This window comes from Anas platyrhynchos, chromosome 8, assembly GCF_047663525.1.
Source record: "Anas platyrhynchos isolate ZD024472 breed Pekin duck chromosome 8, IASCAAS_PekinDuck_T2T, whole genome shotgun sequence".
Lineage (NCBI taxonomy): Eukaryota > Metazoa > Chordata > Aves > Anseriformes > Anatidae > Anas > Anas platyrhynchos.
Genome location: NC_092594.1, coordinates 8,747,385 through 8,774,009, shown reverse-complemented (window position 1 = coordinate 8,774,009; position 26,625 = coordinate 8,747,385). Strand labels below are relative to the sequence as shown.

The window sequence follows — 26,625 nt, the reverse complement described above, 5'->3', positions numbered from 1 at the left end:
TGTAACCAACTACATACCAGAATTTATTTTTTCAGAGCTCCTTTTGTGAGTAGGCCTCATTTTAGGATCGGCAGCTGACTTGGGGATTCCAGAACTGGGCTTTCTGTTTTCTGAAGGAAACTCTTCAATGTTCATTTGTTGTTTTTTCTCTTGTTTTTGTTTGTTTGTTTGTTTTACAGCACTATCTTTAATTCTAGTGAATGTGAAAATAGTTGGATAAACATTTTGGAGAAAGCTTTTGTTCCCCTCTGTGATAAGGGTCAATACACATTCCTAATTATATGCTCTGATATTTAGGTCAAATGTGTGCATAGTTTGTATATAATCCCTGTTGATCCTGTCTTTTGTGTGCTGCTAGAGAACGCGAACTAACTTGAGTACAAACACAGTCCTTTTACAAAATTTCTTTTAAGACCTGGTTCATACAGAGTGCCTCCTGCAAGAAATAATACTTAGGAAAAAACACATGCAAGTTTGCCCCTATTTTTCCTTCTTTTCCTCTAGCTACAGGAAACAGGTTCTTAATTACATATTTAGCTCAGGCTTTTCTCTGGTTTGTTTCATTTTGTTTACAATATTGTTGCTCATAGTTTCAAAAAGGCCAAGTTAGGACAAGTGCTCCAAGAATGCTGTATAATCTGTGCAGAAACTGGTTCCCTTCAAGTGAAAAGGGAAAAGTATATTTTGAAGCAGTACTTGTGTATACTTCCTGCCTCTACTGCAAGTGACAGATCAGAACATGCAAACATAAGCGTTCCATAAAAACTCTTGCCGCTGTGATTCCCTGCCAGGTGCCTACATAGTGCAGCTCTGTCTTTTGCTTTTTTAACCACCAACTGACTGAAAGAAATGGCAGGGAATAAGCAGGGTGTATAGCTGCACAGTCTTGGGGAAATCTTTTCAGAAGTTTATCTAATAAATATTATGGTCTATTCAAAAATCCTGCTTTTTTTTTTTTTTTTTTTTTTTAATACTTGAGAAATAAATGCCTGTAAAAACCTCAGAGTGCCAACACCAAGTGCACACATGATTCTTCAGAGATTTCACAAAGAGGGATGCAATGATGCAAGTAGTAAGTGGCAGCATGCCATGGTGTCACCTGTTTCTTAAAAAGCTAGCAATAAATAAAGTGTCAACTTCTGGCAGAAAGGCCATTTGGTCAGTCTGCAGGAGCCTGGAGAAGCAGATCTGGTTTCTGGCAGATCTAACAGACCTTAAGGACCAGTCTCCAAAATCAGGAGATCTCACAAGTACTACCAGGTATTTTACCTCCATGGCAAGCAGAGGCTTCTGAATCACAACACTTGTTCAATTCAGAAGTTAATAAGAGTCTCTGCATCTCACTGGAAACAACAGCCTCTAAGAAACAACTTCTCATAAATCCCAGTTCCTGCATTGCTCCTTTATTTTTGTACCTTTCAGTATTGTAGGCTTAGATAAGCAAAACATCTCAGGCTATACTTTCAATGGCCTGTGACTGTTTCAGCCTCATATTAGTAAGACAACTTACTCAGGCAGTTGTGAGAGTCTACACTATGGGTTTGTGGTCCCACAAATCTCACAAGACAGTGTTACAAATAATTCAAAGCATTTGAACTGAAGAGATGCTGGTTGGATTTTCTTCTCACTATATAAGCTGTTGTCATCTAGAAACTGTCCAAAACTCATCTGTGTTTTCTGATGTATTCACAGCTTCCTACTGTGTTGGACAGAAACTCACCAGGTGTTGATCTGAGGTCTTGGGGGAGGGTGCTGTCTAATGTCTCCCAAGCAGCACAAAAGGTAAGTGGTGTGCTAACAGATGGCATCACTTTTCTGAATAGTTTGTAGTTCTTTGTCCATTTTGTTCTTTTTATTTCCTATTATCTGCTTTATCAGAAAGGAAATAGAATTGTTTGGGAAGAACTCTTTCCTTAGAAATTCATTATTCTCTCATTACAAAATAAGTGTGGGCATAAGCACTGGCAATTATGAAGCATTTGATTTCTTCAGAACAAACGTGGGAGAACAAGAACTGAAAATCGTGCCTGTGACCAGCATAGAGGAGATGAAAGGATGAGGTTCTAACTGCATCTAGTCTGTGCACTACTGGTGACCTCTCCATATACTTTCTTCTTTTGAGGGCTGCAATTAACAAAGTCTTGTTTTACTGCAGCTAGCCAAGAAGTCAAGTGTTCAGGACCTTTTCAAGGCTTTACAACCATTTGTACAAAATGGAAGAACTGAATCCTTAGGCCACTGGGTGAGCTCCATGTCTGATCTTTTCTGTGGCTACCCAGAAGGAGGTGGATCCAGAGTGCTTTCCTTCAACTGGTATGAAGATAACAACTACAAAGCTTTCCTGGGGATTGACTCTACAAAGAAATCCAGTTATCTCTATGATAATACAACCAGTAAGTTTTTCCATCAAACTATGACAGAGAGTGTAGACAAGTGAAGCTTATGTTAGAATACCACTGTGGCTTTTATAAAATAACACTTTAAAGTAGTTAATATGGGAAATTAGGGACAGGTGAAATAGTTTTGCTCAAATGTACTTTTTAACTGAAAGCAAAGAAGACCAGGAATTGAGAACTGACAGAAACACACTAACTTTCACTATGAAGGCATAAATATCATCATCATTACTTTCTAATATATGCTACTGATATCAGGAAGAACTAAATACTTCTGGAAAAAAAGTTCAGGAAACTCTATGGTGCATCATTCTTGATTTACTTTTCTCCAAGACAAATTTATTTGGAAGTCTCTTGATTGTTGGCCTGGAGTGCAGTAATATTTAAAACTCCCCTTTTAAATAACACTTAATGTGATGGATGGTGGCTGGTTTTCTTTTCCTGCGTAAAAGTACATATATTTTGTTTCAATAATGTTCTACATGTTAATTAAATCTTAGGTACAAAGTAACGCCATTTATAACTTTAAAATATTTTTGCTTTGACTTCTTCACTTACCTCCTTACTATTGTAATAGAAATGTTCTTCTTTTCTACCATTCATTATTTTATATCCTTATTATGTCCTTTTTATTTGCTGTTTAGTTTATCTCTGTATTGAGACCACCAGCAATTTCGTTATGCTAACGTTCATATCGTAGCTGATATTAGATTTGTGTGTCCCTTCTGCCATGATGGATATAATTGTGTGCTTGCAAAGTACAGATGAGTGCTTTGCCTGTGAAGGGAATCGTAGATTTCACTTTTTGTGTTGTACTTGGCTCTACATATGTCTGAACCTCCATGAGACCTGGAGAAGACCCAGTACTCCCCTTCCTCTATCCGGGGAACAAAATAGTAGAATACTTTACAAGTAAGTAATCCATGGTAAGATAGAAATGCTTACATTAAAATGCTTAGTTCTAAGTTATTGTAGGACCAAGTTCTCAACTCCTCCAGAGAGTTTGAACTATAAAATCTACTACAGTCTTTTCCATCTTTTCAGACGTACTTCTACGTTGCAAAATGTGCTTAACCCATTCAGATTGAAAATGCTTTAAACAGTCCATGTCATTAGTAAAAAGCCCTGCAGGATGTTATGTGTGGTAAGATTTAAGGAGGGTTGCTTAAGGATTTGTCTGTCTTTCTGTCTTTAGCACCCTTTTGTAATGCATTGATCCAAAACTTGGAATCAAACCCTTTAACCAAAATAGCCTGGAGTGCTGTGAAGCCCCTGCTGATGGGAAAAATTCTCTTTGCTCCTGATTCACCGTCTGTACGGCAAATCCTAAAAAATGTAAGAAATTCTGCAATATAAATATCTGTATTTCTGAAAAAAAAAAAAAAAAAAAAAGCAAACAAATGCATTCTAAGAAACATCCTTTGAAGACCAGCAACCCACCTATGTCAAACTAATCAGATTTTCTCATTGGAAGTCCTGCTCTGGTGATCATCAGAGGAGGGATAGTTAGTCTTCATTTACAGAAACAGGAGACAGATCTTCACTAATTCATCCTGCCTTGGTCCACACTGCAAGCTTTTTCTAGCTGAAGTAGCATTTTTGTTGGCGTGTTCCCACATTTACACTAGCAAAAATAGTAATGTTCATACGTATTTTACAGATGTAGGAACATTAGCAGCTCTGTGCCAGGAAGAATTTTAATGGTGCTGCTATGAGGTTTGGATAGACTCATGGAGACCTGACACTGAGAGATTACAAGCAATAGCAACACAGTGGTTTAGTAATATATACATTGAAAGAATAAATATTTTTGACTTCATGAATTAGGATGCTGTATTGATATTAGTGTATAAGATGTCATACTTCTGCTATCTCAAAACTGTTGCATATGTGGTGCAAAGAAAAGAAAGCCAGAAAAGAGACAAAATGGCAAAAAGTTTCTTTGGGTTCTGTGAAAACTTCTTGGCCTGAAAACACTTTCTCAGTGTTGAATTGCAGTTTCATCTTCCTTTCTGGAAGTGAACTCTGTTGAACTGTCTTGAGACTAGGTGTTGAGAGTAAGTGAATGGACAATGATAAGGTATGTAAAACCCAGGTCATATGTGAACTTGATTTAACTTCTTAGATTCATTTCACCCAACTTCAGGCATTCTTTAGGGCAGGCTTCATCTACAGTCAGTGGAGGGAGATAATCAAGGGAAAGAAGAGAGGAGGAAATCATTCTACCTAAAACCTGAGTAGTTAAACGAATTGTAGTTAACAGGGGCTAATTTGGGCTCTCGTTTTTCTCATTACACAAACAAAAGAATTTTATCCAAAATGACTTTGATTCCAGTTGGATTTTAAAAGTTTCTTTTTTGAGGAATATTAATATTTCTGGCATTTAAGCAAGTTTATTAAGTACTGAAGGTAAAAATTACAACATTCATAAGTTATAAGTTTCACTGTCACTGAATGCTTGGATTATAAATTCTGTGTGTTTGTCTCCCTAGCATTCTAAACATTCTTTCCTGTTGTTTTGTTCCTCAGGCAAACTCCACTTTTGAGGAACTTGAACGCCTCAGACTGTTGACCAAAGCTTGGGAAGAAGTAGGACCACAGTTGTGGTACTTCTTTCAAAACAGCCTGCAAATGAATATGATCCGTGTATGTTATAACCTAGCAGAGAGCCTCAGTAAGAGTGGCCTTTCACCATCCTATACTTTAATTAAGAAGCTAATTATTTTTGAAGGTCTGGCTGGAAGCACAGCCTTTGCAGCAAGGAATTTGTAGCTTTTAAAGTTGTTGGACTGGTTATTGAGCTTGTTTTGAAGGATAGTCTTATATGCATTTCAAAGAGTTTGTGACAGAACCTCAGATCTGGACACTCTCTTCAGTCTGCTAATGATTTCTTAATAAAGACAGCAATCACCGCTTGGCCTCTGCAAAATGTCCTGGAAGAACAGCAGAAGAACCAACTTGATTTTCTAGGGTTCTACATAGACAAAGAAGGCAGTAGAACCATGTTTTTTCTGAAGCCAGCAATTTACCGACTTAGGAAATTACTTAGTTCCTCTTCCCTTAGATCTGACTCTGGATGCAAGTATTGTTTGTAGTTGGAGTTTTTATAGAAGTTCATACTGAAGAAAACATTTATTTTGCCATACTTATTTCTTTTAAATTCACCATTTATTACATTTATCCTCTTGCTTATGCGGAAAAAATATGCAATAGTCAAGGATAAATTTCTCTTCATTTAGTCTTCAATTCTCACCTGTTCAGCTGTACAATTACCCATCTATAAAATTCCTTCCTTAACATACCCTTTTGTACTACTTCGTAGCTCAGAAAGAGCTGTGGAAATGGAAAACTTTCTGGTGAAACACAGCATGTGAAGAGAATAATTGTAGTGAAGCTGTTCTGATGTATTTCCACAGGACTCTCTGAAGCACCCTACAGTGAGGGACTTCTTGAACAGACAGATGGGTGCTGAAGGCTTAACTGCTGAACACATTATCAACTTTCTCCACAATGGGTCTCCGGGGACCAGGGAGAAGGGAATGGTGGACTTTGACTGGCGGAACATCTTCAGTGTTGTAGACCAAGCTCTGCGTTTGCTCAGTCAGTATCTGGAGGTAAGGTCAGCCCTTCCACTGCCAGGAATCATTCTAGAGAATATCCTGAAGCACAGTAGGCAGTACGTGGGGTCTGTGGCAATAGACGAGAAAGTTGAAAGTATAAGGCATCTTCATTTGTTTCAAATTTCATCTCAATACTAACAAAATGTTTTAAAATAATACGGTAGAACAAGAACACATATATTTTTTATTCTGAAAAAGCTTACATTTGACAATTGCTAAATCATACCATATCATAGAATGGCTCAGGTCAGAAGGGACCTTAAATATCATCTAGTTCCAACCCCCCTATCATGGTCAGGGACATCTCCCACTAGATCAGGTTGCCCAGGGCCTCATCCAACCTGGTCTCGAACACCTCCAGGGATGGGGCATCCACAGCCTCTCTGGGCAACCTGCTCCAGTGCTTCACTACCCTCTTCCTGCTACCTCTCACATTCAAAATGTTGATTGAATGTCTGAACACATTTTGTTACTAAGAAGCAGGAAGTGAATTTTTCCTTGAAGAAAAAAATATAATTTTTTTTGTATTTGATAACTGACAGACCCCTAATTTCAAAATGACCATCATCAGAGAAGCTAATATTTTGTTGGAAATTTCAATGTCAGGATTTTGAACACCTGATCAAAAATACATCAAAACTAATAGAAAACTTCTACTTGTTCTATAGCCTCTTCTGACAAGATGTCTCTCTCTTTCCTGGAATCTGTGCACTCATTTTCTAGGAGTGCTATGTTTTTACTGGGGCTCTCTGAAGATTTTTGAAAGTCACAATGCAGAAAGTGACATGAAGTTTAAGTATGTAAATAGGAAATGCTAAAAACGTAGATGAAAATATAAAGTCATTCAAAAAATACTTTGGAAGATACTTTTTATGAGATTATTCTGGGATGAATGATCTATCTTACTGATAAGTTCATCAGACACAGATTAATAAATCCAGTGCAAAAAAAAGATTATATTTTTAGAGGGCCAGACAAACCACTACATCCATTGCTTCCCAGAGCCAGGTAAGTGACACAAGGAATTATTCTTCATCTTACATCTTTTTGACTGCAGGTAAAGATGTGTTGGGAACTGGACCTGATATGGTCTGCATTCCTGCTGAGTTCGATAAATGAAATGATGCCTCCTCTTTGTAAATTTACAAGCCCGGACAAAACTAGTGGATTCTGCAGTGCTGCAGATTAACTCTGAGAGTTTAAAAAACTGTTGCATTTATAAGTAATATTAATACCTGTGGACTCTGTATTTAGTACTTCCCACCTGAGGTTCAGAGTCTTTACAGAGATTAATTATATTGCACAGCACCTCTGGAAGAAGAGTAGTTATTTAATGGTTGAATATGCTGAGCCTAAAGTTTACAGAGAAAATTGGTACTAATTGTAGGTAACAGGAGCAAGCCTAGCTCTCCTGATTTTGGTCAAGTTCAGATTAAAAAACTATCTGTCCTCTGCAAGAAGGCAGAAACTAAAGGTTTATCTGCCTTCTTATAGCTCTTACAACAGAGAGCAATAAGACTTATGCACAAAGCTCTGCTATTTCTGATGATGTTAGCAGAATTATTTCTTACTCAAGCTGGGTGAAATATATTGCTTTGCTGCAGATCAGTGGTAGAATGTGGCCAATATCAGGGCAGTTGTTATACCTGGTAATAGATCTTAGGGTCCTAAAGTTCTTCGTAATAAGTTAATTATTTTAAGTCTGTTGTTTACACTGAGTTGCTACCATTTGAGAATGTTTTCACACTGTGCCAAGCACAATGGGAACAAACAGCTCCTTTTCAAGGACACCCTACTCCTCACCATAGTATACAATGAAGGAGGTGTGCTGCCAGCAGCTGTCTTTGGAGACTCCAGATTTCTGTGGTGCAGCTGAGAATCCCACAAGTTATGAAGTAGCTGCTTATCCTCACCACACCAAGAATTCCTGTTACTCCCTTTGGTTACCTTAGGCCATGGAGCAGCTAAACCTAAACACCTCTTTATACTTCTATTTTCATATTCCAACCCTCTTCTTGGTGTTTTAGTTTTGGTTTTCTGATCTTCTTGGGGCCATTTTTAATTACTAAATAATTACTGGGATAAGATGTGAAATAAATTTCAGTAAGTGGAAGATGACTTAATTTTGACATAGTAATATTTCTGAAGGCACAAGTTGTGTTGCAATTCACTGAGAAAAAAAAAAAAAAGCCTAGGTAGAGCATACAGCATTTGTTTAGAATTCAATTAATGTTAAGCTAAAAAATTCTAGTGTTTGGCTAGTAGACTACAATATAAAATCTCTTTCCACTTCCAAACAGGCTCAATTATTGCACCATTGGTGTGTTAGCCTGTGTTCTTATACAGCCTTTAATTTCCTTCTGCTCTCAAGGAAAACCATAAGCACTTGTTTCCTCTTTTGAATCCATGCTACTTCCTTTATTGAACACCTGGGTAAAGCCTGTACTGTTCCTCAGTGTCGCTGAGACACTATGCATTCTGCAGTGAAAATCTAGACAAGATCACTTGCAGCTGGTAAAAGTTTCTTGAACAGAATTCCAGGCCACTTCATCACAAAGAAATAGCTAATAGTCCATCAGACACTGCAAAGACACAGTAATGACGCTACAAAGACAAAGTCACATGGCGGGACTAACAAAACTGAGTACCAGAATTCAGTTTAATATGTGGCATAAACATATAAAAACAAAACAAAACACCGCCACCAACAAAAACTATAGACACCAGTCTAATTTGAATTTTTCTCTGCAATACAAACCAGAAAGTTTTTTTTCTGCCTTATTTTGCTTTCTGATAGGAAATTCTATGCAGTTCAATCCTATAAAGCAAACTAGAAGAACCAACATTTACAAAATGGGATGCTGTGTCACAAAGCTACAAAACAATTTTGTCAACTTAAACATTGTTTTGTTCTTTTGCCAGTTTAAATATGTATTTCCACTATAGATACCATTAAACAGTGATACTTCAACTTCTAAACAACAAAATGTGTTTTATCATAGGGAAGAGTTAAACAAAGGAGTCTTTAGGATGTCTGTAAAATAAAAAATTGCCTTTATGAGTCCTTTGGTGTACAATATTTTTTGGTTATTGACCTGCAAGAGGTGATCAAGAAGATTAGATCAAATATTTAAGATCAAATAAGCTAGCGTCATGGCATTTTATGAAGGAAGACAATTGAATATATATCTTCTCAGTCCATTAGGGAGTTAAGTACTACTCTCTGGTAATGTCTTGCTGATTCCGAAGGGAAGAAGATGAAGATACAAACCTAAGCCTGCAATTTTACAGATAAACAATGATAGAATTTGTAGTTTACAATCTTTCTTCACACAGGTTTATTGCCAGTTTGAGGTTAAGAGATTCCATTTTGATGCTAAATCTAATTATTTTTCTGATTTTTTTGTATACCCTTGCAGTGAAATGGCAACTACTTCAGATGAGCCTATCTTCCTCTTTTGTTGTTAGCCACCGATGTTTTCTTTAATGCATATCTTTTGCTAACTTACTCCAGTGCAATTGTTCTCTTCGTGATTATTTGTAGTGCTTGATGTTGGATAAATTTGAAGGTTATCATGATGAAACCCAGCTGACTCATCAAGCCCTTCACCTGCTAGAGGAAAACAAATTCTGGGCTGGTGTGGTTTTTCCAGATATAGAGCCTATAGCAAGCAGTCTTCCACCACATGTGAAATACAAGATCCGGATGGACATAGATGCAGTGGAGAAAACAAACAAAATCAAAGACAGGTAGGTGATGGTTCCTTCTCAGTTCTTGCCTGCCATGTTTTGAATAGGAGAAATAAAGGGACACTAGAACATGCCCTGGATACATGCATGAAACTCAATTGCATTTAGCAGTATTTGAGATGTAATGCAGAGTAGAATCCATCTCCAGATAGCAAGCACCAGTGGTATTGCTCCTGTGACAATTAGGCCAGGCAATGGGTAGATGCATGGATACGTGGCAGAGGAAATGGCTCTGCTCAGGCTCTGTTCAGTAACCTGCCCCAAGTTTTCAGCTGGCTCTATTACTGGGAGAGGTGAACAAGGAGGTCCCACACGGGTTGTGACCCAGCTCTCCTCTACGTGGCCAGCAGAATTTCTCTGCTGTTTCTCCTCAAGTTCCCCTTCACATGGACTCACTTCTTAAAGGGTTAACAGAAATGATTTCTCAGGGCTGTCTATATAAAGGAATATAATAGTGAATATAATAGTGTCTGATGGTTGCGACCCCACTGTTCCAGTTCAGTCTCCAAGGATACTGTATTACAAATACAGATATTTCTATTCTAGAACAGTAACTCTGATGGACAATTACTTTATACATGTTTTTTGCCAAAACTGCTATTCTGCATAAATGTTGAAAAAAATAAAGGAAACAGAAGAACTTTCCAGGTCATAAACTTTCTCAAGCAAGTCAAGCAGACTATTGGTCTGATAGACCAAAATCTATCAGGAAGGGGCAACTCCAGACAGTGCCCATACAATTTCAGTAGTTAATTTTTATTTTATTTTATTTTATTTCTTAAAGTCACTGTTTACCCAAATGATTTCCACGTGAATTTTCTTTTTAGGTACTGGGATCCTGGTCCAAGAGCCGATCCCGTGGATGATTTACGTTACATATGGGGAGGCTTTGCATATCTCCAAGACATGATTGAGCATGGGATTATAAAGACCCAGACCAACACTGAAGTGCCAATAGGAATTTATCTGCAGCAAATGCCATATCCATGTTTTGTGGATGATGTGTGAGTAAGAGTAGTTATTTTTTAAATTCTGATTAATATTTGTTTTTATATAACTCTAGCACTGAGCTTCATGCTCTAACATATGACCAGTACCGGTAGGAAAACTGAACATAGAGCATTAACCTGTGTTATAACCGAGACTGCCTCCTTCAGTTAGCCATGTGGAACCCACAAAAGCATTGTAAGGCTATTTCCCCTAATTATATCTCTAAAACCCACCTTTATTTATATCAAAAGTACTGTTTCTTCAAGAAAAATTGAACAAACACTGCTTGTCCCGGTGGAATTGGTACCTCTCTTTCTGTCATTGTATGTTCTGAAGAATCCAACAACCCAATCTCTTCAAGTGTATTACCAAACCCTAACCCTAGACTTATTCATATCTAGATACAACAGCAGTAGTTTTTGTTCCTTGAAGATATCCAGCTTTCTACAGGCCTTGCAGAATCTCGAGACACTTTAGGCTCTTGAAACTTTCTCTTTCCAGAATCCTAACCACATCCGTAAATATTTACCTGTTTATAACTAAATCACAGGTACCTACAGTAAAGCTGGTTGTATGGCATTGGTTTCTGTTAACATCAGTCCTTCTCCTTTCCTTGAAAGTGTTACAGTTTTCATCAATTATCTGATCTTACCTAACCTTCTTTTTCCCTAATTCTCATCCATGGATTTTTGTTGAGACTGACTGGTTTTGTCTTAAATCTCACATAACTCCAGTGAAGGATTCCAATAATTTCTTTCCTTGGTGAAGAACAGAATAAAAAAGCTAAAGGAGAAAGAATTTTTTTGCTCTGTAATGAAAGAAAGAGGGAAGGCACGGGAGGCATGGGGAGGGAGAGGAAGAGAGAAAGAGCACCTCCTGGCCGTGGAGATTTCATGACTACGTCGGCCTTGGAGCATCTGTGGTTGCTATGACCTTCATTAGCACTGCCTCAACCAGCACATGTGCTCCACATTTTATGAAGTGCTGCCACTTCTGCATTCACAGTGTGCCTGTTCCAATGCTGTGCTGCTGCAACTGTCTTGGTATAAATTTCACTTAAGGAAAAAAAAAAAAGGTTATAGAAATCATTACACAGTTCTGTCTGTATGTTCTGTGCAGGCAAATGCTAGTACTTCAGATAAATGCAGACTGCAGGCGCATGATTTAACCTGTCATTACTTGTTAGCCTGACAAAAAGTTGCCCTGGCAATCCTGCTGTTTATGTCCTCCCCACTGTGAACACTGTAGGGCAGAAACCTCACATATGTAAAAGTTCTCTGAAGCTTGCAGCAGCCATACACATTTTGGGGCTGATATCCAGTGACGCTCTCTGCAGAGAGCCTACTTAAGTGAAGCAAATACATCCTCATGTTGAGCATGTATGCTGCAGTGTGCATGGTCTAGTGCTGGGTTGCATGGGTCCACCAACAGGGAAAACCTATTGTGCCCAAGGCCATTCCACAAAACATGGCTTTATTTCAGGAGGTCAAGTTGCTCTGTGGGAATTGTTGGTGAAAAAAATGACAATTTTCCATTTGTTTAGACCATGAAGTAGCTATGATAATATATGGCAAAAATGTAGTTCTGTAGAGCTCAGTTTTGGAAACCTGAATGATTTTTGCTCCTTTTAGTTTTTAGTAGCTCTAAGCTCTTGACCTTTAAGGCCAATCAAGTCCACTTGGGCTTCAAGGTAATTTCATTGAAATTGTGACACCTGGGAGCATAAAAAGACAGCAACACCCCCAAATCATTAGTATTAGCATATGTCTTAAAGGTTTTTGTTTTGTTTTGTTTTGTACACCATAGTAAAAACATTGTGGCAATTCACTGTGAAGAGAGACACATTTTTGTGCCCCACTGCATGTTGTGTACCTTTTAGCATCTCTTAGGACCTCTTTGTAAAACAGAAATGACATTTATCTATCTCATGGAAGTGAAGCAACAATTTATTCATTAGTATTTAGGTTGCTTGTGAAGTCCACTATTAACATATTATTAAAATTTAGATTGAGAATTTCCAGTCCCATGTTTAATGTATGCATTCTTCCCCAGTCCTGTTCCTTTTCATTTTTGCTTTTTATCTTAATATTTCTCTGCTTTACCTAAATATTATTCATCATCTCTTCTTGCTTTGGTAGCTTTATGATCACCCTAAACCGCTCCTTTCCCATCTTCATGGTGCTAGCTTGGATATATTCTGTTTCCATGACTGTGAAAAGTATAGTGCTGGAGAAGGAAATGCGTCTGAAGGAGGCAATGAAGAACAGGGGCATCACCAATGGGGTAATTTGGTGCACTTGGTTCCTAGACAGCTTCGTCATGATGGCTGTGAGCACATTCCTCCTCACAGCACTAATTATGGTAAGAATGACTGCAGGAAAGACAGTAGAAACTCCCAAACTCCCTGTTGTGTTTGCATTGGTGATACCAGTTTGGGTAGGTATAGGAGCCATTCATAGGGAACAGCTGGTGGCTTGTTCTGATCACAACACTTAGCAGACACATTCTTGTAAGCAGACCTCATGACAGCATGAGCACTTAGCAGAGACCGAAAGATAAATTCACCAGTAAGATTTATTGTGAGAGCTCCCACAGAACAATCCGTCAAGCCAATTACTCCATGTATTGTATTTCCTACAGACAAAGGTCCCAATAAATATTAATCATTGCTTTAAATAGAAAGGGTCATAATATGAGGAGTCTTAATCTTAAATTCACCATATGTGATTCATTTATAATACTCAGTGCTTGCCTACTTAGAATTTATGACACTATTGCAATGCAAAAAGTGACAGAACAGCCTCAACATTTCCCTCCCTGACTGAAAACAAAAAAGTATCTTTTGCTTCTGTGGCTCAGAATTGCAGTTATTTTTGTCATATTTTAGAGCAATTTGGTTCTTGTCTTTGAGGCCCACCTCCTACCTCTTTTCCCTGAGAAAGTGTCTCCTGGCTGCTCTATTCAGTTGCATAAATCTGTAACATTTTGATGGGCAAGAATGCCCTTCCATCTTTTCTAATGTGGGGAGCTGTTGTTGGTATAAATGTGTAGTTATAATTGAATCCACTCTATCTAATCAACCAGCCCTGGTGTCGTTTTAGTTCTTTGCAGTTTCGTTATAGCTTGGGTAGATAGAGAAACCTTCCTTCATTTGCTATGCGGGTTTAATTAAAAATCAGGATGTAGTTAATACCAGAGAGGAATGTGTTTATACCTATAATTCACTTCCCTTCCTGAATTTCACTATGTCAGTGGGATGCAAATTTGTAAATACATTCTTGTAAGAGACTGTATCCTTGTTGATAAAGAAATCAGTCTCACAGGCCCACTGGTATAGTACAACAATGTTGAGACTAATTTATAGCCTTGTAGAGTTATTCTGAACCTTTTGTAAGGCTTGAAACAATGTTGAGACTAATAAATAGGTCTCAGCTTTTTTTTAGAATAAAAAATCAGCAGCAGTCCATGCTCTTTTTGAGAGGGCATGTTCAATCTACAAAAGCTCTAAAGGAAGAAAAGTCAGAAGTTCATCCAGAGGGTTGTTTAATACACAATTAGTTCAGAGAAACTGCAGTTGGATTCCTCGGCTGTGATAGCCTTCTGGAATTTGAATATCATTTAGGGGCAGAAAGAAATACTTTGTAATTTTCCTGTTACCTTTTTTTTAAGATGCATTTTGTCAGGCTTCCTTACATCATCTTTCTTACATATGAGCAAGTGGACTGAGGAGAAGATAAGAAGAGATCAATGAAAAATTCTTACGACAGTTCAGATAGTTTTATTTAAAATGTGTGAATTTCCATGCAGGCACATCTTGCTTAGACACATTTGCATATAAAGACAAGGACATAATGTGTTTTCAATCAGTTATGAACTTCGCTCAGCTATCAAATACAAATACGAACGTTGCAGCCTGTGGTACTGACCTGTAGTCACAATTCAAAAGCAGGGATAAAGTTAAATAAAGGATTTGTTTTTGTAATGACTTCAAGTAGTGAAACATTACTCTTGGGCAAGATAGATGTATTGGGTAAGAAAGACTGGCTTATTGCTTATCAGAGGTTATGTGTCAGTGGCAATTCTGACCTTTTCTGCTAGTTCAAAATGTGACAGTACTTCTAATTCATCTGTTTTTCTTTTGCCTACAGTGCGGCCAAGTCCTACATTACAGCAGTCCACTTCTCTTCTTCCTATTCCTACTGACCTTCACTACAGCCACCATAATGCAGTGCTTCTTGTTCAGCACCTTCTTCTCTAAAGCAAATCTGGCAGCTGCCTGCAGTGGAGTCCTGTACTTCACCTTGTACCTGCCTCACATTGTCTGCTTTGTCTGGCAAGACCGCATGACTGTTAATCTGAAGATTTTAGCAGTAAGCCTTTCACTCATTATATGGTATTTTGGGGTTCATATTGAAGATGCCCTTCTTGCTATCCATGTGTGAGTAACAAGGAACTGCACACCTCCTTGCCTTTGCTTTTTTGATTCAGAGAGAGACACACCCCTGAAACACTTAGAGATTGCAAGTGGATAAGCCTTTATAAGGAAATGAGTAGAGTTGGCCCATGACAGGTTCTGATTTGAGAAGGAAAAAAGATTACTTTTCGGAAATTGTACACAGTTTAACATAAAGATAACTCTTTTCTCACCCTAAAGTGAAGGAGAGGGGACCAATGTAAGACTGTTTGTTAGCCAGAAGCCATAAATGCGTTTCTCTGCTCCTAGTATGTTTGGTCTTACATTTGTTGTTCAAAGGTTGGCCTCTGAAGAACAGCTAATTACAAGAGTTACAGGGGAGTTGTGCATGTGGAGAGGGGTCTGAATTAAAAGTAACATTTTTAGGACGAGTAATTGAACAATGAACGATTGCTGAAAACCAAACATTTTTTACTTAGCACACTGTGATAATGCCTCACTGGGAGTTGCTGTCAGGATCCTTCTTGTCTGTCATTCCTGGCTGAATTACATATCCTGTTAAACAGCACCATGCCCTTTCTTTATGTGTCTTTGCAGAGCAATGTTGAAGACAGCTTTTGGATGCTGTGTTGGTTTATTAGTTTGTTGTGTGAAAAAACAGTAGCAGACATGGCAGGGAAGGGGATGGTTGCAGATTTCCTTATCCCGAGCATCTGGTATACTTTGTCTTGTTACTCACACACTGTCCCTGCCCCATACACTCAGATATTTTGTTTCTCCAATACAGGCAAAGTGTACACTGCAAACTTCTAGATGAATATATAGTATTTTCTGAACAGAGACATTTATAGAAAATAAAGTATTTGAAGGATTTTTTGTTGCTAAATAAAGTGGGGCCAAGGTTGAATTCAGTCTGTTATGGCTAAATATTGCTTAGAATTGTCACCATTCAGAGGATTAGACATTCCAGTCTGATATCAAAGTGAAAGCACTTTTCCTGATTATTTTTTAGGCATTATTGAGTTTTGAAGTCCAGTCCCCAAAGGTATTTGTGTGTTTTTTTTTGTTTGTTTGTTTGTTTTTGTTTTTTGCTTGCTTTAGAAAATGTCTCTCTGTCTGAGTTCATGAGTTCATTTTTTCTTTATTCCAGAGTTTACTTTCTCAAGTAGCTTTTGGTTTTGGTACAGAATACTTGTCGCGCTATGAAGAACAAGGTCTTGGCCTACAGTGGGGTAACATCAGAACCAGTCCCTTGGAAGGAGATGAATATAGTTTTCTGTTTTCCATTAAAATGATGCTTTTTGATGCTTTTCTATATGGAATACTTTCTTGGTACCTTGATAATGTTTTTCCAGGTATGTCAATTTCTTATTCGTATGAAGTAGTGGTAATTGTTGTAAGTTACATTAGTCTAGTCAGTCTCTGAGTATTTCTCTGTCAAAACCAGAGTATTTGACATTGTAGACTGTGAGTCTTACCCATTATGGCACCATGGGTTTATTAAGGACTTCGACTTTTTTCCTTTTTTTTCCTTTCTCCCATTTTAGTTCTGACAATAATGGCAATGAAGGAAAGAAAAAGAAAGGTGATATACTTTCTGGTCCTGTACTTTGTACACATCACTTACTGATAGTTAATCCAAAACAATATATGTATTTTTTTTTAATTGTTTCACATGTATATGAGGATATTTTGCTTCCATAATTGTTAAATGGCCTTAATTCTGCTTTGTTTGTGTCCCTTTCAAAGTGGTCTATGCTACACCAAATTAATACCATTTAGGTTTATAAGAAATGTGTCCTCCCAAAGAAGTTTAACAGAAATTATCTTATTTACTTTCAAAGCTTATATGCAGTAACTTTCATAAAAGTCACTTTTTGGACAAGCCTGTGCTGCATCCCTGTTTATTTAAACAAGGGTAGACAATGTATTATTTCCACAAACAAAGCAAGAATTAAACAACAGGAGAGAGTTTCTTTGCTCATGTTTCCAAGTCTATTTTTTTTTTAGCCAGCACTTTACACAAAAGTAATATTTCTCAGAGATTCTATTCAGCATGTTCAATTCCACTCACTGTTTGTTCTGAGTGTCTCCTTGGCTTTCTACTTCTCTGTTTCTCTGAAATTTCTTATAGCATTTCTCTCTTACACACATGTAGGCCTAGCAAATCAATGCTGTAGTATTTGAACTTACTATTTGAGTTCCTTGGATAATCGCTTGAATCATATGGTTCATCTCCTGCTCAAGTTTTCTCTGCAAGAAACCACCCATTGGCACACTGCTATTTTGGCTATTTAAGCATTCTGCTCCGTCGTGGAGTTCACGTGGCTTTTTGCATTCATCCTGAATGAGAAGCAGTTGTTTTAGCTACCAGCTTCAAAGGGATATAATCCAGTCTGTAACAAGTGCAAGGCAAACTGTTTATGAATTCAGACAGGGCGTTTTTGTGCATAATGGGAGTACAAGTGGTTGCCTGACATAAAGGATATTTTTGTTAAGTCAAAAATAAGCAGACACTTTCACAAAGTGTTTTTCAATGCAGAAAAAATGACCATCTATCAGTGAGCATCACAAATTTCCATTGCTTATCACTATGCAATATCCACTTGCAAATCAGTATAATCCAAGAAAACAGTATGGACTGTCACTGACTCAAGTCTGGTCCAACAAGAATGGATAATGTTATCATACTTTCTTTTTTCAAAACAGAGTTAGCCTGTGACCAAAAAAGGCCCATTTCTGTTTAAGAAAAGATCTGCTTTTTTCCTGGTCTCATTTTTCCTGGAAGGCTATGTGCTAAAAGAACAGCTAGAGTCTCTTTTCTCATTGCAAGTTGAGAGTTCAGGCCCAATGCCTCAACTGTCAAGTAGTCATTTAAAGAAAATTATTGAGTGAGGCTGGGATCCCATCTTAAGCAATCAGGATGTTCCTTGGCAGCTGCTGGTTTGTTGATTGGTTTCATTGTCCCCAGGTAGAGAGTAGCTTCACTTTGTAATTAAACCACATTCTACTTAAGAAAATTTAAAGTAAATCAGATTATATTTTCTGAATATTTTACTCCTGGGCTGCTGCTGCTGCTGCTAATAATAATAATAATAATAATAACAACATTTCAAACAAAATTTGTTCTGACAGGTGGGCAGTTTGACCTCCGATGTGTAACAATATGACTACTAAGGCAACTGCAAGTGTTTGTAATTACAGTTCAGACTGTGTCTAGATGAATTTGTGCCCACTGAGGAATGTGGTTATAAAGTACATGTCACCTTCTTATTTTTCTTCTAGGGGACTATGGGCTACCACAGCCTTGGTATTTCCCTTTGCAGGAATCTTACTGGTTTGGCTCTAGAAACCCAAAAGCTGAAAAAACAGCAACTGTTGATGGTGAGTTCTTTCAAAACTTTGATATTTAGAAATAATTTCAAAACCACTGATCTGCTTAGAGGTGACTGCGTAACATTTTCATTACATGAGCTGCTGCAAAGATTAGGGACAGACATATACTGGGAATCTCAGCAGGTGCCTTTGAACTTGGAGTGGCCTGCTATTATTGGAGTTGCTAGAAGTGAGTCACTGTTCCATCTTAGAGCCTTTAAATCATGGGTTAACAAGCACCATCAGACTCCCACTCTCTAACACCTTTTGAGACATTCAAGGAGTTCTTATTGCACAACACGGCATTCGTAAAATGAGTCAAAATGAGATACAGAGTTGATCTTATTTACACTGAGGATCCCCCTTTCTAAAGGCCTTTCCCCTTTCTGAACCTAATTCTTTTCTAATTCAGACTAATTTAACTGTTTCCTTTGGGTTTGTAAGCAAGATCAAAATTGATGACACCCTTGGACTGACTAGAGTAAGTGCAGAAATCTTGCTTTTGTATAATTTTGTCTGTGTATTGATAGTAGAGTAGTTAAGCACATCATGTGGGTGATTGTATTTAAATTGGAATTAATGCATAATGATGATTAACGTCTGGAGTAGAGGCTTGCTGAATGTAGTGTTTTGAAACCTGTCTTAGTTTTACAAGTAACAGCAAAACCAATCAAAATGACAGATAAAGAAATCATTTCTTCAGTCTGTTTATTACCACCCTTACCCTTCATCAGCTCAGACTGCTGACAAGGCAGTCTCATTTCAGGATGATGCTTTTTGACCAGAAGGGAGTTAATCCTTTCTGTGAACATGCTGAATAATACATCCACTGCTCACATCTTTTGATCAGGAAAGAGGAAGCTATAACATTGTTTTCTTTGAAGAGGCTTTGTCTTATGGTGCATTCTGAAAGAATGAGCAGGTTTTCCTTTAGGCTAGCTGTGAGAGTATTCAGAATGTTAGAGGCTTGTCTAAATATTATGGAGCCTGGTAATCTGCTTTTGCTTTGCAATTGCTACCCACCCAATTGAAATGTGTGTAAGAAGGAGGAGGAAAGAGCCAAAGGAGGACTTGGAATATGTTTATAGATGAATGAGGAATTCCTGAAGGCACAGATAAGATGTCAGTCACTACATCTCAGTGACTTTCTTTGGAATTTGGGCACCAGAGCTCCTTTGAGTATCTCAGATTTGGAGCACACTTGCTTATAGGATTTTGATATATTCTAGTTACTTAATTTAACCTAAATTTAGTAAAAACAAAATCTATTTTCTGGTTATCTTAATGGCTCCTAAGTTCTGTGTTCTTTAATGTATTTCCAGTACAAGGGGGACACATGATTTTTTAGGCATGAAAATGCCAAAACATTCAGTTGCTCAGGTAGGTCATCAACAGAAGAGCCAATGGCTTCTGCTTTTTGCTAGCTTATTGCTAGCTTTTAATAGTATTTTTCGTATTGCTTAGATAAAACATTTTGCTTAAGTGAAACCAAGAGTTTATTTTGTGAGTGAATTTATATCAGATATCTGAGCTGATCTAATAGTTCACTGTTGAGAAAAAAAGGCACAAATTTTCAGTCCTTTCTGCAGCTGAGGTCTGTTGAGGCTAGCCTGGGTACCTGGTTGGGTTATAAGGTAGATCCTTCTTGGAAGCCAAGTACATGAAGGACAAGGTAATAAGAAATAACAAGCATGAATGTACTGAGAGCAAATCATGCCTAACCAATTTGATTTTCTTCTGTAATGAGATGACTGGATCACTGGACAAGAGGAGAGTGTTGGATGCCATCTAACTTGTCCTTAGCAAGGCCTTACAGCATGTATTTCTGTAGTATTCTGATAGCCAAATTAGTGAGATACAGGCTGCCTGAGTGAACAACAAAGGGGTTGAAAACTGACTAGACTTTAGAATGTGATCAATAGCACAAAGCCTAAATAGGAACCAGTTATTAGTGACATCCTTGGTACTAACATTGGGGTCAATACTGTATAATTTCTTTAAGAATTTGAGTGATGGAATAGAGTGCACCCCGAGCAAGTTTGTGGAAGATAACAAATTGGAGGGAACAGTGGGGTGCAAGACAATTGTTCAGGTGGGCCATGACAGGCTATAGAAATGACTTTACAGAAATTGTACAGAGTTCAACAAAAGTAAATGCATAATACTGTATCTGGGATGGAGTAACCCAGTGTGACAGTACAGACAGTCCACCACCTGGCTGGTAGGCAGCTTTGTAGGATAGGCCTGGTGGACAGCATGTTGATCATGAGCTGTCATGATCGTGAACAAGTGTGCTCATGTAGCCAAGAAGACCAACTGCATCCCGAACTATATTAGCAAGAGTGTAGCCAGACGTTCAGGTGTAGTGATCATTCCATTCTAGTCAGCTCTTGTGAGACTGTATCTGGAGTACGATGTTGTCCAGTTTGGGCATTCCCAGTGAAAATGAGACATTGAGTTAATGGAGGGAGCTCAGCAAAGAGTCACCAAGTTGATGAAGAACTGGAGCATATGACAAATGAGGAGATGCTGAGAGAGCTGGATCTGCTCAGCCTTAAGAGAGAAGGCTAAGAGAGGATCAAACTTCTCAGAAGTACCCAGTGGGAGGATGAGAGGCAATAGATATAAGCTGGAAAACTGGAATTCTGATTCAACATCAGAAAAAAAAATCTTTACTATGAAGGTAAAGATACTGTAACAGGTTGCCCAGAGAGGTTGTGAAATCTCTATTCTTTGAAAAAGTCAACCTGCTATAATTTGGCCTTACTTTTATGGTTGAACTGTAGGCATTTGGAAGTCTCTTCTGATCTAAATTATTCCATGATTATCTCAGCTAGCCTCAGAGCATTACTAAGAATTTGTTCTGTACTATTTCATCTTCTTTTTCACAAAACATCACCTTGGGTTTTCTCAAGCAGGGACAGTTAGAAAGGTCAACTCTGTGTGATGAATTCCTGAGGCATGTGATTCTTACCTCTTTAAAGAACTAAGACTCTTTAGTGTGCCTCAGCTTACATAAACAGCTGTAGAACTTCTCTCAACTCCTATCTTTTCCTTCAAGGGCAATACTAAGCATTTTCTTCATTAGTCATAGTTCACTAATGTGTTTGGAAGGAAATGGGATAAGAAAATGTCAGATAATGAAAATGCAAGACTGAAAAATAAAACTAAACTGGTAAATCATGCAGGTACTTTTAAAATTTAGTTTTATTGGTGTACTTTTTTATCCCTCATTTTGCCTTTTTAGGTGACTAGATACATTTGTTGCTTATGTAGTTATTTGTGCCCCTGGTAACTTTATGCAGCTCTATGTTCTAGAATTTCTCATAGCAGAAAATTATGGTGAAATTCCACAACAAAATTAAGTCCCAGGCTATTTGATAATGGTAGTGACATTCTAGGCTACCAGCATGAATCTGTTATATATATTTTCTTCAGGATCCCTCTTCTTTACACCATGGTTCTTGCTACTCCTAGTGATTTTGTATGACTCTTCTTTTGTGTCAATAAGGTCTGAGAACAAGTTGGAAAGCCAGAAATTCTTGTGTTAACACCAACTCATTCACTCTGGACTGGAGCTAGCCTCTTAACCTAAGTAGCAGCTTGCTTTTCATTTAATCTTCTCATTGGGTTTTCTTCTTCTCAGTCCCTGTAAGTCTGTGAAACACTTCTATAACTTTTCTCTTAGTGTGGTGAAGAATTTAGTCTGGAGCTTCATGGACAAAATATAAGTATATAGAACATATACATTGTGTTAGTAAGGACCTTCTACTCTTGAGTCTATAATTGCAAAATTGTCAGTCTTCTTCTGTAAATATCTGTTTCTGACATGGTGAAGCAGATTTTAATATAGATGACCTCAAGTGCTGTGTTCTTAACCTGAGTAAAGCACTTTGATTAATGCTCTTGCAGAGCTCGAGGCTTAGGACTACGTCCTTTTCCTCAATGCACCTCTAAAGATAAGAGGAAAATAAATTTTGTTTGACTAAATGTTGTTTACTTTTTTTTATATAGAAAACAGTCCACAGTCAGAATGCTGTGTGGATCAGAAGGCCATGGAAGGGGAAAAAAATGAAAGCAGAACAAAGAAATCTGAAGAACCTGAAAAGCCAGAAGAAAAGAGTGACAACCAGGGGGAGAAGGATGGTAAAAACAAACAATGTAAACACAAACGAGAAAAAGAACCCGGCGAGCAGGGGATGCCTAAGACAGATGTCCAGGACAAAGATGAAATGAATAGTAAGGAGAGAGAGCAATCTGAGTATTTCTCAGATACCGTATTTACAGTACTTCATAACAAAGTAAACATAGGAATGATTGCAGTTATTAAAGAGGTTGGCATGCAACTGCCAGAGCTAAGTTTAGGAGAGGCACTGATTCTCCCAGCTACCCTCCTACTGATTTGTCTACATTCAAGATCACTCAGAATATTTTAGACAATACCCATAAAAGACATGCCTTTCAGGAGAGCTCTGTAATTTGGTGTGTGTGGGGGTTGTTTGTTTTTGTTTTGTTTTGTTCTTTATGGTGGAAATGCAGGCTGTCTCTGTAACAAGTTAGTGTACTTGCTAAGGGGAAACCTCTGAGAGACATACATTGACTTCCTAGGATTAAACAGAGCCATGACTTTAATATAAATACTTATGCTAAGAAGAATGCTGTTCCCTTCTGCCCCCCTTTCTTTGCCTGTCTTCATTGTGTTTTGCATCTGTGGGGATAGGTTTGTTTCAAAGGGATTTATCTGATGTGCTATGTGTCTGTCTGTAGCCTCTTCTGATGCTGACATTAGCCACCACCTAAGAATTCCTGAATGACCTGTCTTGTTTTCAAGTGCCAGTGTCCTCTTTTGTGGGAAGCCAGAGGACTTTTCTGCATGTGATGCTCAGAGGAATGATGTGGATTCTGTAGCAAAAGTAACTGCTATAGACATCTCTCTTGAGAAGCTGGAGATAAAAGTGGGGTCATCAGAGCGCCTCACATAGGCACTGAAAGCATGCGTTCAGGATGAATAGAAACAGGGCAGGACTTCAAAAGAAACAAGACAGGCAGAGGGCAAAGGTTACTTCAGCCAATCTTCTTTTAGTACTGCCTTATCTTTGTGGTGCTGTACTCAGTTCCAGCTGTTATGTGCCCAGAGAAGAAGGGCTTTGCCTGTCACTGCACAAAGAAGCCTTCCTTCCTTTTCAGCCAGCCATGCAGAAACTGGGAAGTGGGTAGAGAAGTCAAGAGTAGAGCCGGTATAGTCGAACGATACTTTCTAAAATGGCTTCGTGTTAGCGGTGGTGCTTCTTGTAAGAGTGGTGGGATAGGAAATGGTTCTAATGGCTTAACTTCAGTGCAGTCCAACATTAGTACCAGTTCACAGAGCAGGGCAGACACAGCATAAAGCCTAACTGCTTGGTATGCTTTAAGCAGAGCTTTCACCAAAGGCCTCATTCATATCCCCTATAAATGCTGCCACCTCTGAAGAAAGCCCTAATGGTCCAAAATTTCATTGTGGGAATAAGATCAGAATAGAGAAATGGCCCACCCCAATAAAGGGAGCTCACCCCCCCACCAGTGCATGTCAGGTGATGCTAGGCAGATACTGGGGGGGGAGATCATCAGAGCATTTACCTCAGAAATTGTCAGTGAGCCTTGCAGGCAAATACGAACTGAGCTAATGATACGTATAAAAAATGGGATGGTACCTCAATTGCCTGTATATGCAGAACTATCTAGCCTTCATCTCAACTTCTGAGAATACGGGGAAGTCTGTATTTGGCCCAGTAAGGCAAAAGTCTAGATTCCTTTAAAAAAAAAAAAAAAAAAAAAAAAAAAAAGTTTGTTATGAGCATCATTTTATTTCGAATAAAGCTCCCCCATCTAGATGAGTTATTTCAGCTGCTCTGTAGTATATGCAGCTCTCTCATGTTCAACATATTTGGGACTTTTTCCCAAGCATTGTGTGTAATGACAGTCTTAAAAGTCACTGATGGAGGTGGGGCTGGTTTCACCCAGATGGCATTGGCTGCTCTCCACACAGGCCTGATGGGTACTGAACGATTTAAGTGAACTGCAATTGCAAAACAGGCCTCCCTACAAAGCCTTAAGTATTCTGTGTAAACAAAAGTGGACAGGGTCTTTAGTTTAAATTTCTCAACTCCCATAATTCACATTGCCCAAGGGCTTAATTTACTTCAAAGGAAGTTTGTTTTGTCTAGAAGCTGATGCAATAAAAATTCCTGATGGTGCTATTTACAATAATGCATTTTTAATCCTGAGAGAAAGCCATCCCATGCAGTGTTCCTGTTAGGTAATGCCTAAATTTTGAGCTGGCCTCAGCAAGGGGGTAAATTTCACCTACCAGGATTAAAGGCAAATGTTGTTTTTTTTAAAGCATCATGGTAAAAGTATGCACAGCTGGGCAGATGATTTGAATGGCAGATTTCAGCCTGGCTGGAAAGGCAACATGCTGCTTGTTTAATGTAATCTCAGCCTATCTAAGTATCTACAGACAACAGTGCCAAATAATCTTCAAGCTACACAGTGAAAACAGAAAGCCTGTTCAGCTCCACCTAATCTAGTGAGATATATCTCCACAGACCATTACAATTCTGGGCTCTCTTCTGCCATTCATAGCTGGGTGAATCTAGACAAATTGCACTGCAGTTAGGAACCTTGCTTCAGTTAACTACTGGTGTGACTGGAGAATCTGGCCCTGGCATGTTTTACTGGGTATATACACTTCCTGATGTGTCATCATCATCAAAGTTGGGATCAACACATATTCCTATATTCTTTTCTCATTCTTAATTTCTTGCCTTTCAAGTAAATACCTTCTGTGAACCTGAGCCAACAGGATTGATTCCAGGAGTATGTGTTCAGAACCTGGTGAAGATTTTTGCGAACAGGCCCAAGCCAGCAGTAGATGGGATGAATATTACTTTTTATGAGGGCCAGATCACAGCATTTCTTGGTCACAATGGAGCAGGAAAGACAACCACCATGTAAGTCTGTATTTTAAAGAAGCAAATCCAGAGCAGTGTTCTATTGAGTCCTGAGGAGCGGCCTTCTCGTTTCACTGTTCCCTTGTTTCTCTGCCACTCTTGTGGCTAGACTGACACAACATCAAGCTTGTTCCAGACAGGGAAATGCTACCCCTAGGCAAAGAGAAGATACGCTGGTCTGGCTAAAGCTTTGAGAGTGAGGCAATTGTGACACACACTAGTGGAAGTATAGAAAGGAAGAAGCAGTTCTCTCCTCCAATACCCCAACATTAATTTCCTATGGCCAGCTCCCAAAAGTTGAGGAGGAAGAAATATCTGGCTGAAAGAGATAAGATTTGAAAACTACTACAGTCTGCATATTCCTGGTTTCTCTGTCTAAGTGGCTTTGTCAGACATGCTTTTGGTCTGTGTGCAAAGGATGCAAATTCAGACGCTCTTTAGACAAAATGGTTATGTATATTAAAGATCTATACCCAGATTAAAATGTTCCTTTAGTTATAGAACCCTAAAGTCACAGGAAGGTGGACTTAAGTATGTTTAATCTTCTTTATACAGGACTTTATTTATCATAATAAAATTAATTGGTGAACAAAACGATGAGTCTGTGAAGAGTTCACCAAATGTTGAAAGAACTGAAGTGTTTCATTACAATGTTCCCCAGCAGAACAGTTTAGGTTTTTAATTCAAAAAGACTTTTATTTCAAAAGCACTTTAAATTGCCTTTGAAAATTTTAATTGTTCCATGAAAAATGTTTGACCCCAAACAAAATTATTCTAATCTGCTGAAATGTTGTGTAAATGTATTTATTAAATGCTTGACAGTTGGACAAGATGATCTTAGAGGTCTTTTCCAAACTTGATGATTCTACAATTCCACTGATAAAAACGAAAATTTCTACTGCTTTGAAGTTTTCAGAACTGAGAAATCCGTTAACCTATCCATTTGCAACCCAATATTCTGTCCCCCTTCCATTTTCCAGAAAATAAAGGTTAAGATATGAGCCAGTAGGCATGGCTAGAGACATTAAAGCACTATTGGTCCCACTGAGCTTCATTTTAGACACAGGAGTAGTGTACACTGAACAAACTAC

At 38.3% G+C, this 26,625-nt stretch overlaps 2 protein-coding genes across 2 annotated transcripts in view; one reads left to right on the top strand and one right to left on the bottom strand.

The window, feature by feature from the left end:
- The window catches only part of ABCD3 (ATP binding cassette subfamily D member 3), a 210,119-nt gene that overhangs the window by 133,446 nt on the left and 50,048 nt on the right, over window positions 1-26,625 (bottom strand). The window lies entirely within an intron of this gene.
- ABCA4 (ATP binding cassette subfamily A member 4) overlaps window positions 1-26,625 on the top strand; it is a 79,326-nt gene that overhangs the window by 26,159 nt on the left and 26,542 nt on the right. Inside the window, exons 10-22 of the mRNA XM_013106556.5 lie at window positions 1,693-1,782; window positions 2,156-2,393; window positions 3,592-3,731; window positions 4,926-5,042; window positions 5,813-6,010; window positions 9,561-9,766; window positions 10,594-10,770; window positions 12,895-13,117; window positions 14,905-15,126; window positions 16,321-16,525; window positions 18,456-18,554; window positions 22,560-22,784; window positions 25,357-25,534. Coding sequence (XP_012962010.4) covers window positions 1,693-1,782; window positions 2,156-2,393; window positions 3,592-3,731; window positions 4,926-5,042; window positions 5,813-6,010; window positions 9,561-9,766; window positions 10,594-10,770; window positions 12,895-13,117; window positions 14,905-15,126; window positions 16,321-16,525; window positions 18,456-18,554; window positions 22,560-22,784; window positions 25,357-25,534 — 2,318 coding nt within the window. The remainder of the gene's footprint in view (window positions 1-1,692; window positions 1,783-2,155; window positions 2,394-3,591; window positions 3,732-4,925; window positions 5,043-5,812; window positions 6,011-9,560; window positions 9,767-10,593; window positions 10,771-12,894; window positions 13,118-14,904; window positions 15,127-16,320; window positions 16,526-18,455; window positions 18,555-22,559; window positions 22,785-25,356; window positions 25,535-26,625) is intronic.